We start from the raw sequence: 15,223 nt of genomic DNA on the forward strand, positions 1-15,223 counted from the left end.
CAAACCAGCCCCCTTGAGAGCAGGTCGCCTCTGGCTCTGGGGTCAGGACCCAGACCTGGGAGGGGCTGGGAGCCGCTGCTCAGGCCAAGTCGGTGACCAGACCCCTTCAAGAAAACTCAGGAGATTGGAGTGATTGAGGGAAATGGGGAAATCTGGCTTTGGGGCACTTTGGAGTCCTTTGCCTGCTGCCCTACCCGGTCCCCTGCCCTGAGTGGGCGTGGCCCTGGAGCACAGCCCTTATTGGCTGGCAGGTCTTTGTGACGTGCACGGGCGGGTCCCAGGGCGAGCCTTAATTGGCCAGCAGCCTTCTGTGATGCGCAGGGGCGTGTCCCCAAACAGGCCCTCATTGGCTGGAAGCCCTCTGTGATGCAGGCGGGCGTGTCTGGGGCAGGCCCTCATTGGCCGCAGCGCTCTGCGGCGGTGAAGGTGGCGCGTATGAGCGGGTCCCCACGGTCCCGCTCTGTTCTCACGCAGGGCTGGCGCAGCAGCGCTGTCCCTGGCCCAGCGCCATGCGGAGACTCCGGGCACTCCGAGGTGAGGGGCTGGGGCCGGGGCCAGGGCCGGGGCTGGGGCCGGGCCAGGGCCAGGCTGCAGGAGATCCCGAGCACGAACCCTCAGCACCACTGAGCAGGGCTGGCCATTTCTGATGCTGCGGGAACTCCCCTGGACCCTACAAGTGCACCGGCTCCTCAGGAGAAAACCTCCTCCTCGCTCCCATGCAGCTCCCTCCAGGCCCTCGTTTCATGCACTTTCCACCCAAGGAGCTAATGTGCCCCGACCGTGAGGGAGATGGCAAATGGAGCAAACCGTGGAGAGCTGTTGGTCTGCTTTGCACTTCCACACAGCAGTGCAGGGGACTTAGAGGCTGCCTCATGAGGAGTCAGGCCTGATGGGCTTGGTGGCTCTGATAACATCCACCTTGTTTCGGTAGCAGAGGCCCCCTGCTTCCAAACCCAGCAGGCTCTGGGCGTTATGCTCGCACGATAACCAAGGGGGGATGGGATGTCTGTGCACTGGAGTCTAACCTGCCGCTCAAAGCAGGACCCACAGGGCCTTGTCCGGTCACGCTGTGAATATCTCTGAGGATGGAGATCCCACAGCCTCCCTGGGTGCCTGTTCCAGTGTTTGACCACCTTCACAGAATCACAGAACAGTTGAGGTTGGAAGGGACCTCTGCAGATCATCTAGTCCAACCCTGCTGCTCAAGCAGGGTCACCTAGAGCACATGGCCCAGCATTGTTTCCAGACTGCTTTGGAATATCTCCAAGGCTGGAGGCTCCATAACCTCGCTGGGCAACCTGTTGCAGTGCTCTGTTACCCTTGCAGTGAAAAAGGTCTCCTTATGTTCAGATGGACCTTCCTGTGTTTCAGTTGGTGCCCGTCACCTCTCATCCTGTCCCTGGGCACCACTGAGAAGAGGCTGGCCCCAGCCTCTTGACACCTTCCCTTCAGATACTTATACACATTGAGAAGATCCCCCCTCAGGCATCTCTTCTCCAGGCCAAACAGGCCCAGCTCTCAGCCTTTCCTCATAGGAGAGATGCTCCAGTCCCTTCGGCATCTTAGTAACCCTCTGCTGGACTTGCTGGAGTAGCTCTTCTTTTGGGGAGCCCAGAACTGGACACAGTCCCCCAGATACAGCCTCACCAGGGCTGAGCAGAGGGGGAGGATCATCTCCCTCGACCTGCTGGCAATGCTCTGCCTAATGCAGCCCAGGATACCATTGGCCTTCTTGGCCACAAGGGCACGTTGCTGCCTCATGGTCAACTTGTCCACCAGGACCCTCAGGTCCTTCTCCGCAGAGCTGCTTTCCAGCAGCTCAGCCCCAAACCTTCATGGGAAATAGTTTTTGTCTAATATTTCATCAGAATTGCTCATGTTCCAACTTGTTCCTGTTGCCTCTCATCCTGTCCAGGTACATTTCTGAGAAGAGTTTTGCCCCATCTTCTCTGTATCCCCCGTTAGGTAGTTGCAGGCAGCAATACACTGTTCTCCCTTCCCCTTCTCCAGGCTGACCAAAGCCAGCTCTCTCAGCCTGCCCTCGCATATCATGTGCTCCAGCCCCCAGCCACCTTGAGGACTCTGTTCTGGGCCCACTCCATTAGATCATACCATTATATCATCTCTATCTTTTAGTAAGGAGCCTGGACTGCACCAGTAGCCAGGGTGGTCTCACTGGTGCTGAAGAGAGGGGAGGAATCCCTCCCCTGGCCCTGCCGGCTGCCTGCCTGCTGATACAGCCCTGGCTGCAGAGTTAGCGCTGAGGGAAAGGATTTCTCTCCAGGCTGGGGAGCCGTTTGCCCCGAAACAGTGCAGGCAGCTGAGGCCAGCAGAGCTGACGCTCATCCTCTCCTCCTCTCTTTTCAGAGAGTCTCTTCTCTTGCGGAGGTTGCTGGTCCCGACCTCCCGTTCCCGAGGATGGAGGCAGGGCGACAGAGTCCGTCCCTGCAGCCGTGCCCACCTTGGCTGACCGGGTGACTTCTCTGTCAAACCGCCTGCAAGACGAGGAGGTGAGGCGGGGGCGTTGTGCTGTGCTGCGCGTGGGTTTGCAGGGGCCCAGCAGGGTCCCCGGTTTCCCAAGGGCGCCGCTGCCCTCCTGCGAACCGCACGTGCTGCGGATGTTGCCGCTGGCGGGGCCCGTGTCCCCAGCTCTGGGGCTCCCTGGCGATAAGGAGAAGCAAGGCCAAGCTCTTCCCTTCTGGGCTGTGTCCCCAGGGTGACAGAGTGGAGACGTACCGAGAGCTGGAGAGAGTCTTGCAGGGCGACGACGGCCGCTTGCAGAGCGCTGTCCTGAGCAGGGTGATCGCAGCGGCTTCGAAGGACATGAGAGCGGCCCAGGTGAGCTGCTCCTCTCCGAAGGCAGCCAGGGGCGGCTGGCTAGAGCGCGGTTTTGTAAACTGTAGGAGGGCTCTGAGGACCTGTGTCTAGCACTGAGACCCGTCAGAGGGTCCCAGACGCCCTGTGACAGCTCCTTCCCCGTGGATGCGGCTGCGCGCGAGAAAAGGCCGTATCCAGCCCCGCTGCAGAGGGCCCCGGCGCATTCAGCCTGTCCGGCTGCCTCGGCCTTTCTCCCGCTGAGGGGGGATTCGTTGCTATCGCCAGGGGGTGACGGAGGACGTGCGGACGGCTGCCAGCGACGTCCTGGTGGCCCTGGCCCGCTCCCACTTCGACAGCGTCATGTACGAGCTGCAGCGCCACATGCGGGCCCTGGGAGAGATCTCGGAGGACTTTGTGTTTGTCACCCTGGGCAAGCTGGCCAGCAGCTACGGTAGGGCCCTCGGCCTCCGGCTCGGGGCTATGCTCTGTGGTAACCGGCAGAAGGGATCCTGCCCGCTCCTCCCAAAATGCTCCGTGCTCAGCCGGAGGCTGCAAGGTTTCGGTGCCCCTTGCTGGCTGCCGGGGCCGGCCGGGGCCCGGCCATAGCCCCCATCCCAGTGAGCTACGGACGGCAGCAGCAGGAGAGCCAACGCGGCGGGCTCTGCCCCCGCCGCCCTCCCAGGCCCCCGAAGGGCTGCCCCGCTGCCCACTTGGGGCAGGCACCAGCACCCCGTCAAGCCCCCTCCCACGAGCCCTCCCCACGCCAGCGCCTGCCCCAGCCCCTCGGGCAGCTCTGGCGCCCCCCGACCTCGCCGCGCGTCCCCGGGGTGTCCCCGCACGCTGCCCCGGCTCCCTCTGACGGCGGCCGCGCTCTGTGCCTCTGCCCTGCCCTCTCTGCAGCCCTGCGGTGCGTCCCCTTCGTGGGAATGACGCTCTTCGCCCTGCAGACGATGCTGAGCCAGGTGGGGAGCAGGCGGACCCTGCGCGCTGTCTGCGGTGGTGAGTGTCGGACCCGCGGGGAGGGGAAGGGCCGGGGCGGCAGAGCGAGGTCTCCTCCCCGCCGCAGGCTCCTGACCCTCCTTCGCTCCTCTCGCTGCAGTGCTGGAGCAGTGGGCGAAGGCCGCAAACACCTACCTGCGCCACTGGGAGAAATGCCCCTTCCCGCGCATGAGGGAGGCACAGTTCTGCAGCAGCGTTTCCCCGCTCTTCTGCCACGTGGTCGGTAGCTGGCTGGGCTGCGAGGAGGAGGAGGAGGAGGTGAGAACGGCTGCCATCCCAGCCCCGCGGCGGCAGCAGCGCTGTCGCGGTCTGTCCGTCTTTCCGTGTGAGGGCCGTGTGGGAGGAGAGGCGCCCGGGGAGGGTGCAGGGTGTCTGATGCAGCGCCCAAAGCCAGACCCTGCCGATGCGGTGGCAGTGTGGACGGTGGCAGGCGACAGGCAGCGTGCGGGACTGCAGCTTCAGGCGCTGCCCGTGCCCAGGAGCAGGGGGCCGGGGCCTCCCTGCCGGGAACCAGGTGAATCCGGGGGCCGTTGGGCAGGGCCGGGGGGCCAGGGCTGGGGACGTGCCCTGTGCTCAGGAGCAAGCCCTTCTCCTGCAGGGGAAGCAGGGAAATGCCTCTCTGTGGGGGGGCAGACCGTGTCGGGGTGGCAGGACCTTGGGCCCCGATGAAGAGCGTCTCGCTGCCCTCCCTGCAGGTCAAGCAGGCCGTCCTGGGGGCGATGGCTGCCATGATGGGCCTCCTCCTGCATGAGGAGAAGCACCGCGGGCGCGTGTGGGAGCAGCTGCCCTGGCTCCTGGGCCAGTATCAGCAGGTCCAGGACACTTCCCGGGTGACCAAGGTGAGGCGTTATGTGGGGCACGGTGGGGCCGTGGGGTGTGTGCACGTGCTGCGAGGTGTCGGGGGGCTGTGGGGTGCCTGGAGGAGCCGGGACCCCTTGAGAAGAAAGGGAGAGAGCAGGGGAGGCTTGAGGCCTCCTGGGCTTCTCGGGCAGCACCAGAGCAGCCCAGGTGGGGCCGAGAGGGAGCTGAGCGTCCCCGAGGCCCGACCTCCTCGGGAAGGGAGGCCTCGAGCCCCGTCCCTGGGGCATCGTGCGCGCGAGAGGCTCTGCTCTAACGCCCGGGCGCCGTCCAGCCCCGTCTGGCGGGGAGGGGAGGTGTGAGGGGTGTGAAGTGCCGGGAAAGGTCATCAGACGGGCTCCGTCCAGAGGAGAGGCCCTCTAAGGCTGCTGCTGGGAGGGAAGGACACCCGAGAAGCCCCGTGCAGGAGGGCTGGGTTTTTTTCCTGGGGGCTGGAGTTAAGGACTTCCTCACAGAAATGCTGGGTTTCCTTTCTTAAGACGTTGCTTTAGGTGACAGCCCCACTCTTCTTCCCCCGTTCCCTTGCAGGGTCTCAGTTATTTTCTTGAGATTCTGGGGGAAGTGAAGATCCCCATCGGCAAGGAGAAGGTTCAGGCCATCAGCACCGCTGTGCACAGCCAGGTAAGGGCAGCGTGACCCTGCACCGCTTGCGCTGGGTGCCGCAGACCTGATTCACGCTGAGGGGAAAGTCCTGCTGGGCATGCGGGCAGAGCGTCCTTCCAGCGGGACCTGCCTTAAGGGCAGGTCTCTGCAGATACTTGGAGTCCTCTCCCATTCTGGGGTCTCGGGGCTGTTGTAGAGCTGATTGTGGCTGCTGTGCGCAGGCTCAGGGGAGAGCCCAGCTCAGCCAGCAACGTCCCTTTCAGCCACGTTGCAGCACTCTGGAGCCCAGAGACCCCGAGCGCAGCCTTTGAACCTGCTCAGCTCGCAGCCCCTGGGCAGCGCGGCCGCCCCAAACCTCTGGAGGTGGCCAGCACCTCAGTGGGGTGGGGTGGGTTTTGGCTGTGGGTCCCATCCCAGGGCTCGGACTGCCTAGGGAGAGATGGAGGGGGAAGGCTAAACACTAGGCACCTAGTTGTAAAGCGCGCCTTGTTCCCACAGCTCAGTGATGAAAGCAAGCAGCCCAGCGAGGAGCACCGGTCAGAGCTGTCCTACTGCGTGCTGCTGCTGGGTGAGGGCAGGAGACTGCGCGGGACACCGCTGCGCCCTTGCTGCTCTCTCCCAAACCTCTGAAGTGGGGGAAGACCTGGGCGGCTAACGCAGAGCACGACTTTTCCCTCGCAGCCCGAGTTTGCCCTGAGCACACGGTGGCATTTCTGCACTCGCAGCTGGGGAGCAGGAGCGAGGCCGCTCGCGTGGTGTCCCTGGATCTGCTCAGAGCCCTGGTGCGCTCTGCAGGTCAGTGGTGCGGGGCGCAGCGAGGCTGGCCAGGGGTTTGGGCTGCCGGGCTGGGGACAGACACGACTGCAAGTGATGTACAAACACCCGAAACAAGCTGCCAAGCACCTGTTCCCCAGCCGAGCTGCTATGTGGCTGTGGGGACAGGGATGTGAGGGGGCAGCTGTAAACGGCGATGCTCCAGTGACGGTGCTCAGCGCTCAGTGACAGGGCAGGGACCCATCGCATTTCTGCAGTGCTCTGTGTTGTTATAACAGACGGTCCCGTCACACAGCTGTGTCTGTAAACGGAGTCACTGGGGGACTCTGCTGCTTCCTCGGCCGTCACAGTCTTGTGCCCGGTTTTCTGGGCCGCTCGTGTGTGGACGAGCTGGGAGCTTTGGCAGGTCCCTGCGGAAGCGAGGGCTCTGCCTCAGCGCACGCCTCTGCCCATCTTCTCCAGCAGCGGAGGGAGGCCAGAGCCTGCCGCTGCTTGCGCAGGCGGTGCGGACTGTGCTGCGAGACCCCAGCAGGAAGGTGAGCTGGCTGGCGAGGGGCGGCAGCGCGGTGGGCGTCAGAGAAACCTGTGGCTCGGGGCAGAGCCTGGCCAGCCCCCAGCGGGGCTGCTGCTGGGGGTCGAGCCTAGACGAGCGTTTCCCCGTGGAAATTCTCCTGCATGGCAGCGACGGCGGGAGCAGAGGGGTCTCCTGCACCCGCATGGTCTCCCACAGGGCACACGGGCTGGATCGGTGCGAAGGCGGGTGCCCCCGGGCTTTTGAGCAGAGGGGGTAACTGCAACCTCCTCCGTGGCAGGTGGCGAGGGCAGTTCTGCGCTTCACCAAGGAGCTGCTCAGCTGCAGCGTGCAGAGCTGCTCGGCCTGGGATCTGGTGGCCCACGTCTTCGCCAGGTTCAGCCAGGCCTCCGTCAGACTGGTGAGGGCAGAGTGTGACGCTTGGGCTTTGCTCTGTGCCCAGGGTGTCCTGGGAGCCCCTGCGGGCGCCCTGGGAATGGGGAGCCCCCCACAGCAGGGCTGCAGTCAGCGGTGCAGAGGGCTGAGCGGCGTCCCCATTGCCGTTGCTCGGGGGGATCTTGGAGGATGCCGGGGAGTGCTCTGGCCTCCCACCAGCACGTAACAAATCCGACTGCAGTGCTGACTGTTTGCCCCGAGATGAGCGGTGCTCACCAACTCGTATTCCCAACACCCCAACTAAGGACGCTGGCGACCGCCGCGACGAGCAGCGGGTCTCCCTGGTCGCAGCCTGTTTAGTCCTTGCTTCACCTGGGACCTGGCCCCTTGTGTGGGACTTTCTCCTCTCTCCTGCCTCCCGAGAGGGGTGCTCCCGGGGGAGCATCACGGGAGCGCTGGGTGGTTGGTGCTTCAGCCTCCCATCTCAGGGACAGGGACTGATGCTGGTGTTGCCCAAACTGTGTCTTGCAGGCACAAGGGAACCTTTCCGTGGCAGAAGTGCAGGAAGAAGCAGATCTTCAAGCCCTGTGCTTGGACATCCTGCGCTCTCTGGATGTCTCCGTCAGGGGGATGACCAAAGTAAGTCATCCGGCGCCCTGCTGCTGCCTCCCTGCCCCGCTCTCCCCAAACTGCTCCCCAAGCAGGCCCTTACGCGCACAAGGCGAGTGGAAATGCAGAGCGTCGTCTCCATCTCGGAGCTAAAATGAGCTCTGGAGCCGGCCCTGAGGTGGGAGCCCCGAGGTGCTGAATTGCCTCCTTCTTCCCTGCAGCTCTTGTGGCCGCGGCTCCTCCAGTACGTGGTGCCAGCCCAGTACACGGGCACGCTGGTGCCACTCTCCCGATGCCTCCGAGAGCTGGCGGAGAGACGGGAGAGAGCAGGCCATGAGGACGGAGAGGAGGAGCCCGGTGTTGTGGCGTTCCGGGAGCGAGGTAGGAAGGCGAAACTCTTGCCGTGTGCTGTGCCGGGCTGTGCCAGGGGCCGGGGCAGCCCGTGTCACTCTGCTGCCCAGTGTTTCCCGGCCGTGCTGGAGCTGCCTGCGCCTCCGTCTGCTGAGCCCTCGGGAACCCCTGGGACAGGGCTGCGGCAGCGCAGCCGGTCACCAGCCCATGGGCCGCACGGGGGCTGCGCGACCCGGAAAGGGGCAGGGTATGGCGGGTGGCGCGGCTCTCAGCGGCCTTTCTTTCTCCTCGCAGCCAAGCTGCCGACGCCGCAGGCCCTGCTGGCTCGCCTGCTGGTGAGTAGGGGCCGCGGGGAGACGCTTTGGGGGCCTCGAGGGGACGGGAGAGGCCGGGGCCGAGCGACCGCCCTCCCTGCTGGGAGAAGCCGCGGCTCCTCCGGCCGCCCCGAGCCCAGGTCTCGCCTGCCCTCTGCCAGGTGGTGGCGGCGGCTCCTCACGCCGGCGGCGGCTGCGGCGTCGCTGCCCTGCGGCTGCTGCAGGCCCTGTGTGGAGAGATCCACGGCGCCGTGGGGACGGTGTGGGCCGTGAAGATCCCCTTCCTGCTGCAGTACCTGGAAGGTAAAGTGCCGTTGTCGTTGTCGGGGAGGAAGAGGCTGGAGAGGCCGCAGGGGAGGCAGGAAAAGGCAGCGTGCAGAGGGGTGAGGGAGGGCAATTGGCCCTGGGTTTCTCAGCGCTCGCTCTGCAGGAGACTGGCGGGTCTGTGGCCGACCTGAGTCAGCGACGCTGGCCCCCGTCCCCAGGGTCCATCAGGTGTCTGGGGCCTGGCAAAGAGTTGGGCACTGGGGCTGGAGCCTCCCGGCTTCGGCCCCTTCTGGCGTGGGACCTGGCGGGTGTTTGAGTGCAGAGGAGACCCCTGGGCTCTTCTCTGGTGCTAAGTGACACGGAGCGTTTTCTTGCTCCGGCGTTGCAGGGAAAAGCGAGAGCTGCCTGGACTCTGCCGAGTGGGAGCGCCTGCTGCTTAAGGTAGAGCGCTGCTGCGAGGGCAGCAAATGCCGGTGGGAAAGAGGGGGAAGGTGTGGGTGGAAACTTAACGAGGAGCAGGGGCAACCTGAGAAGGAAAATGCCAGTTCTGTTTGGAGAACAGGAAACACACGAAAGACAGCGGGCCGGTCGCTCGGGCTCCCTGTTTGGAGGGAGGGAGAGAGCAGGAGCGCCGGGCGCTTGCCGAGCAGCCCTGGCCCAAGGGGCCGGGGAGAGGCTGCTGCAACTGGTGTTTCCCCTAGTTCCTGAGGTCGTCGCTGGAGACCGTCAAGAGCCAGGCCTGGACCATGGGCCTGAGCTTCGAGCTGAGCCAGCAGATGGGCAGCTACCCCCGGCTGTCCCGGGAGCAGGTGGGTCCCTGCCGAGGCCTCGTTCCTGCTCCCGTTCCCGGTGGGCGCTGGCGGGAGAGCCCGGGACGCTGCCCGGGGCTGTGCCTGCAGCTCTTGCCCTCTGCGGACAGGCCGGGCTCCCCGGCTCCCCGGGCCTTCCCCAGACAGGCTTTGCTCTCCGCGCCGCTGGGCAGCGGGGCTGGGCTGAACGGCCGGGCGCCGCGGCCAGCTCAGCTGTGCCTGGTGCGGGCTGGTGCGTCACGGCCCGGCTCTGTGCCGCCACCTTGTGCGTGACCACGTCTGCGGTGGCCTCTTCTCTTCCAGGCCTTCCTGTATAAGGCCATCGGGATGTCGCTGGCAGCGTGTCAGCACGTGCCCTACGTCCGCGGGGAACTGAAGAAATATCTATTAAGGACCAATTATTTGGAGGAGTCGGAGAGAGAGGTGAGTTTCCTCTTGTCCCCTTGCTTTGCCCAGAGCCCCTCCGTGTTTCCAGGGAGCAGTGATGTCTCCCAGCAGAGCGCTCCAGGCTCTTCCGATGTCCTTGTCGCTGCTGTGTCTGTGGGACGATATCGCAAGTGTCGCTCGGAGCTTGCTGCGACCGAGTGTGGGCCAGAGGCCGACTCACCCTTCCTCTTGTGTTGCAGGGAATGATTTCTGTTGTAGCCGGCGCTGCCGAGAGCCACTTCCACCTTGCCTTGGAGGTGGTGCAGGAGTTTGGGGCCTGCATGGAGGAAAGGCCAGTGTCTGGGGCTTTCAATCGCCTGAAGGTAAAGGATGCCGGGGGTCTTGGCTTGCCTTTCATCTGCCTTATTTTCACTTCTAAGCCAGCAGCAGCGTAGTGGTGGCTGCTGCGTGGAAAGCGGGGTGTGACGGAGGTGCTGGGCTGACGTCTTGTGGCTTCTCCCACGGCGCAGGAATACCAGGAGGGGAAGAGAGCGGGGATGCACACGGCGCTCGTGCTGGCCTACAGCCGGATCGCGCTCTGCGCCCCCCGGGAGCAGCTGCCGGCCCGCGTGGAGAGAGACATCGTGGGGCACATCCTGCAGCACTACCGCGCCAGCTGCCAGGTGGGTGCGCGGGCGCAGGGCCGGCCACACGGACGTGCCGCCTGCCCCAGCCCGGCTCCGAGCTGGAGCTCATCGCGACGGGCCGTCACTTAGGAAAGAGCCCCGAGGAGGGGTCTGTGCTGAAGGCCGAGTCGCAAACCCAGCCCGTATCCCTCTGCATGTCCCTGTCCCCGCGTTGCGGCTGCTCTGGGCGTTTTCTGGGTCTGAAACCCTGAAACTCCTGCGAGCCCCGAGTCCCCCCAGTGCCCCAGGGGCAACTGTGCCCTGCCTGTGCTGGTGGAGGGCGACGCAGCAGTGCTGGTCCGTCTCTGCTGTCCTGCAGCGCCTGTGCGCTCTGGGGCCGTTGCTGCGTGTCCTGCGTCTGTGCACCGCGCTTCCTTGCCTCTCACTCTGTGCCCTTTCCCCTTGCAGGTGCTGGGCTTCGCCTTCTCCACCAAGGTAAGTCCTGCCCCGTGGGGCCTTGCTTCCTGCCCTTCCCGCACGCCTTTCCCATCGCAGGCGTGCTGGAGCGGCTCTCCCGCTCCCCAGGCCAGAGGTGGGGGGTCTCCTTGCGGTAGGTAGCGAGGAAAGCTCGTGCCTCCCCAGGGGGAGCTTCTTCCCAGGAGGGAAGAGGAGGCTTCCTTCCTCCGAGCCGTGTGCCGAGCCCAGGTCCCGGAGGCTCCTGGAAGCCGCAGTCGCCCTTCGGCGCTGTGCTCCGGGGCTGGACTCCCCGCCGTGCGCCTCTTTCCGCCTTTGGCGCTGTGAGGAGTTCCTCATCGGTGCCGCTGTGTTTCTCTCTGCCGGGCCGCAGGACGTGCAGCTCAAGCTGAGCCTGATCCGGAGCGTCGCCGAGGTCAGCCGGGCCGTGCAGGGGGCGGGGGGCTCCCGCCGCGGGGAGCTCTGCTACAAACGGGAGCTGCTGGGCACCGTGCTGGTGAGTGCCGGGCCGGGACTGTGCCGCCGGGGAGGTTGGGGCTGAGCCCCGAGGCCGGGCGCCCCGAGGGGCGATGCTCTGCCTTGGCCGCGTGCGACCTCTCGAGCGCCCTGAGCCTCGTCCCCGGGTGGCGGGGCCCTTGGGTGCTGGTGCCCGGTGGCCGTCGCTGGGCAGAGCAGCGGGTCTGTCCGCGGTGGGGCGGCTGCCTGGCCCCGGTGCCACTGTCGGAGCCGTGCGGGCGCCCAGCGCCTGTGCCTGGGGCCGGGCGAGCAGAAGAGCCTGTTGGCAGCGGGAGGGCTCTCGGTGGCTGCCCGCTGCCCACCGTGCGCGTGTCTCTGTGACCTCCAGGGCTTCGTGAAGGCAGAGCCCCGGGATTGCCTGGCGTCCCCGGTGCGGCAGGAGGCGTTTGTGGCCGTGGGGCACTTGAGGTAGGGTCTTTCCGCCGGGGCTGTGGGGGGGGTGTCGTGTGACCCGCTCTGGGGAGTGGTAGGAAGACTCTTTTCTGGTCTCCTTTTTCTCTGTCAGCAAACTGAAGCCGTCGCTGACCCGGGAGGAAAACCGCGACCTCCTGGATCAGTGTTTGCAGAGCGTGATGCCTCTGCCTGCCCTGGAGCCCGCGGAAGAGGAAGGGGCGACAGCAGCAAACACTCTGCCCGTGCAGGTACCTGGCGGCCCTTCTCTCCCAGCCTCTCCGGGGGATCCCCCCAGCAGCCCGCGCTGCGCTCTGCCCCCTCCGGCAGAGCCGGGCGTCTCCGTGTGCGGCCCAACGCCCGTCCTTCTCTCCCGCTCGCAGTGTCCGCACGCGCAGACCATGGGGGCTCTCGGCGAGCTGCTGACAGCCCTGCTGGAGGAAGAGCTCACCTCCAGCTGGCTCACGGAGATGCTGCACGTGAGTATCCGTGGGGGGACGGGGAAGGCGTCCCCAGGGTCGGGCGAAGGGTGTGCGGGAGAGCTGGGCCGTGGAGTCGGCAGGGTCGGTGCGAGGTGGCCGTGGGGCACGTCTGCGCCGGGGCCCTCCATGAGCGGCTGCCGGGGATGGGAAGGGGCCGCGCCGCCGGCTGCAGAGGCACCAGCTCCTCGGCGGGACTCTGCGCGGGAGGGAGAGGTTTGGGGTGGCGCTGGGCAGGCCGGGCTCGCCGGGGCCGCCTGTTGTGAGACAGGTCTGCTCTTGCGCAGGTGCTGGAGTACTGGCTCACCTCGGCCAAGGAGTGGGAGCGGGAGAGGGCCCTGCAGGCCTGCGCCCAGCTGCTGGGCGCTTACGAGGAGCGATTCGAGCTCTCGGTGAGAAGAGACCCCCTGCGTGCTGTGTCCCCCCTCCCCGCTGGCTGCGGCCCGGCAGGGAGCTCTGCCCTGGGCCGGGCGCTGGGTTTTGGGTCTCCCGGGCTGTGGGGCTGCACCGCTGCCTGCCCCGATGCCCTGCCAGGGCTCAGGCGGCAGCACAGCCGGGAGAGGGAGATCGGCCGCCGGGGCCGCCTGCGACCTTCTCGTCGGCCTTCTGTCTCCGCAGGGAGAAAACTCCTTTGGGCCCTTTGGCTCCATGGTGGGACTGCTGGCGCCTTTGGTCTGCGACTCGCTGGCCACGTCCCGCCAGCGGGCAGGGGCCTGCCTCGGCCACCTCCTCCGCATACGAGGTGAGGGCAGCCCCCTGCCAGTCTTGGCCAGCCGGGCCCCTGCTGCCCCCGTGCCCCACGACTGCGCGGGGCTGGGCTCCGTTCTTGCTTCCTCACAGCCCGTGGGCTGAGGTGGGGTCTCCGTGCCCCTCACTGCCCTTCCTTTCCTCCTGGTGCTCGCTGCAGGCAAGACGCTGGAGACGGGGGCCGAGGAGGACGAGGTGCAGCCTTTGTGCCAGCGGCTGGGAGCCCCAGACGCCGAGGCTCTGCTCCAGGCCTCCTCCAGACTCGCAAAGGTACCTGGCGCCGCCAGCGCAGGCAGGGTCCAGGCTCTGTGTAGAAGCAAACAGCCCGCGGGGAGACACTTGCAGAGCTCTCGGCCCCCAGAATACACCAGGCCCTGCCTGCGCCGCTGCACTGTAAAGCACTCGCACCCTGCAGGCCTAGCGAACTGCCCCACTGCCCGGGCGCTCGAGCTTCCTCTCCTTTGTGAAGAGCCGGAGCAGACCTGTGATGTGCTCTCTCCTGGTTGTGATTTCTGCCCAGATCGTCTGCAAACACATCCCCCCAGCGCAGGCCACGGATTTCCTTTCTGCCGCCCTGGACGGGATGCTGTCGGTCAGGCCCGCGTGTGCTCAGGCAGCTGGCGAGTGGCTGCTCACCTTCCTGGAGACGTGTGGGGGACAGCTATTCACCGAGGTGAGAGAGGCGCCTTTTCCCTGCGGCTTTGGCCTTCCCGCCTCAGCCGTTGCCGTGCGCCTCGTGCAGGTGCCGGGGGCTACAGAGCCACCCCTTGTGCGCAGCACCGACAGCTCTATCGAATCCGAGTGCCGGCAGCCTGATCCCGGAGCCTCTGCTCGGGCTCTGCTGCGCTCGGGTTTGGCTCTGGGGCCACAGGCCCAGGGTGGGAGGCTGTGCGGGAGGACGAGGGAAGGCTGCAGAGGACGGCTCTTTTGGTCTGCGTTCAGGTGCCAGAAATCCTCAGCATCATTTACATCCGGATGCCGACCATGCAGCAGGACACCCTGCGACGCGTCCTCTTCGAGGCGGTGTCCCTGCTGGCCCGCTACCACACCGGCTCCATCATCGACAGCCTCCTGCAGAAGCGGCTGCCCATGGACAGGTACGTGCACTGGCCCAGCCCTGGGGGCAGGCAGGACCCACCGCTGACGGGGCCAGGAGGAGCCAGCGGAGAAGGTGATCGTGCTGCTGCGGGGGGAGAAAGGCTGAGCGTGGCAAGAGCCGGTGCCCAGAGCCTGGCCCCCGCCAGCCCCTTCGAGGCCAGGAGAGCGTTTGGCCGCTGCCAAGGGCATCGCAGGTAGCAGAGCCTGCGGGCTCACGGGGCAACTTCTGCTGCCTTGCAGTGACACCGTGGAGCTGTGGAGGGTCCTGGGGAGGAAATTCTTTGTGAACCAGCTCCTGAGGGTTTTGATGGAAAAACTGAAGCACTCAGGAAACGACCAAGCCAGGACCAGCTCTGCCAAGCCTGAGGCCGACGACGATGAGGCTGCGCTGGAGCCTCTCAAGGTACGTGCACTGGCAGACACATTGCTGCAGCTTCGCACCTGACGTCCTAAATAACCCTTCGGCCTGAGGGACGCTGTGCGCTGTGCACACTGTGAACACCCCTGAACCGCGCGGGGTGCCGTGCTGGGCCCTGGGCAGCGCTGGCAGCGGGGCAGCCGAGACCCTTTGCTGCTGCCAGGCAGCCTGCAGGGCTGCTGCCGAAAGCCAAACTGCAGACGGTAAAGGTGCCCGAGGCGGGCAGGGGAGAGGTGGGAAAAGGCCTTGTTTTCACAGGCCACTTGTGGTTGAATTTCTCTGCAGATCACACGTGCCATCTTTGAGGTGGTGTCAACGCTGCAGACCTCAGAGGCTGTGCAGCGCTTGCTCCCGGAGCTGCTCCCGGTGCTCCTGAAGCAGATCAGCACCACGCTGGGAAAGGAGATGCCGTTTCCCCAAGACAGCAGCCAGCGAAAGCTGTTCCTGAAGGGACACACGAGCGATGACAATCCTTGCAGGTAGGAGGCAGCAGGACAGAGACGCAGGGGCTGGGCTTTGGTCCCCGTAACCAGGCCATGTTCGCTCATGGCCCCAAGGCAGCGCTTTGTCCTGCCCCGTCTCCGAGGTGGGGAAACCAGTTCTGGTTGTTTTTGCTTCCATTTTTCTCCTGGAGGAACTTTGATTCCCAGGGAGGAAGGTGTGAGCGTAAAGTCTAGAAACTTGGTTTTTTCTAGTGCTGTCAGTGAGTTTGGGGCATCAGGAAGGGTGAAAAGGCCAGTTTTCGTGCAGCTTGGCAGACCTCAGGGTTGCGAGATGTCATTTCAGGGGTATTTGCAGCTC

The 15,223-nt window shown here is 65.5% G+C and overlaps 1 protein-coding gene across 1 annotated transcript; it reads left to right on the plus strand.

Moving 5' to 3' along the window:
- Positions 1 to 509: 509 nt before the first annotated feature.
- LOC136992138 (maestro heat-like repeat-containing protein family member 2B) lies at positions 510 to 14,905 on the plus strand. Its single transcript, XM_067297001.1, has 33 exons — positions 510 to 534; positions 2,368 to 2,510; positions 2,716 to 2,838; positions 3,103 to 3,268; positions 3,718 to 3,816; positions 3,917 to 4,074; positions 4,518 to 4,655; positions 5,203 to 5,295; positions 5,776 to 5,845; positions 5,959 to 6,072; positions 6,517 to 6,587; positions 6,864 to 6,983; positions 7,490 to 7,597; positions 7,789 to 7,948; positions 8,096 to 8,253; positions 8,394 to 8,535; positions 8,888 to 8,940; positions 9,201 to 9,308; positions 9,612 to 9,731; positions 9,935 to 10,057; positions 10,205 to 10,357; positions 10,769 to 10,795; positions 11,148 to 11,270; positions 11,619 to 11,698; positions 11,796 to 11,931; positions 12,064 to 12,159; positions 12,447 to 12,551; positions 12,778 to 12,901; positions 13,067 to 13,176; positions 13,427 to 13,579; positions 13,849 to 14,003; positions 14,245 to 14,407; positions 14,708 to 14,905. Exons 1-33 carry the CDS (start codon positions 510 to 512, stop codon positions 14,903 to 14,905), a joined length of 3,915 nt encoding a protein of 1,304 aa, XP_067153102.1.
- The last annotated feature ends 318 nt before the right edge of the window (positions 14,906 to 15,223 follow it).

Source organism: Apteryx mantelli, chromosome 5, assembly GCF_036417845.1.
Source record: "Apteryx mantelli isolate bAptMan1 chromosome 5, bAptMan1.hap1, whole genome shotgun sequence".
In the NCBI taxonomy this organism is placed as follows: Eukaryota; Metazoa; Chordata; class Aves; order Apterygiformes; family Apterygidae; genus Apteryx; species Apteryx mantelli.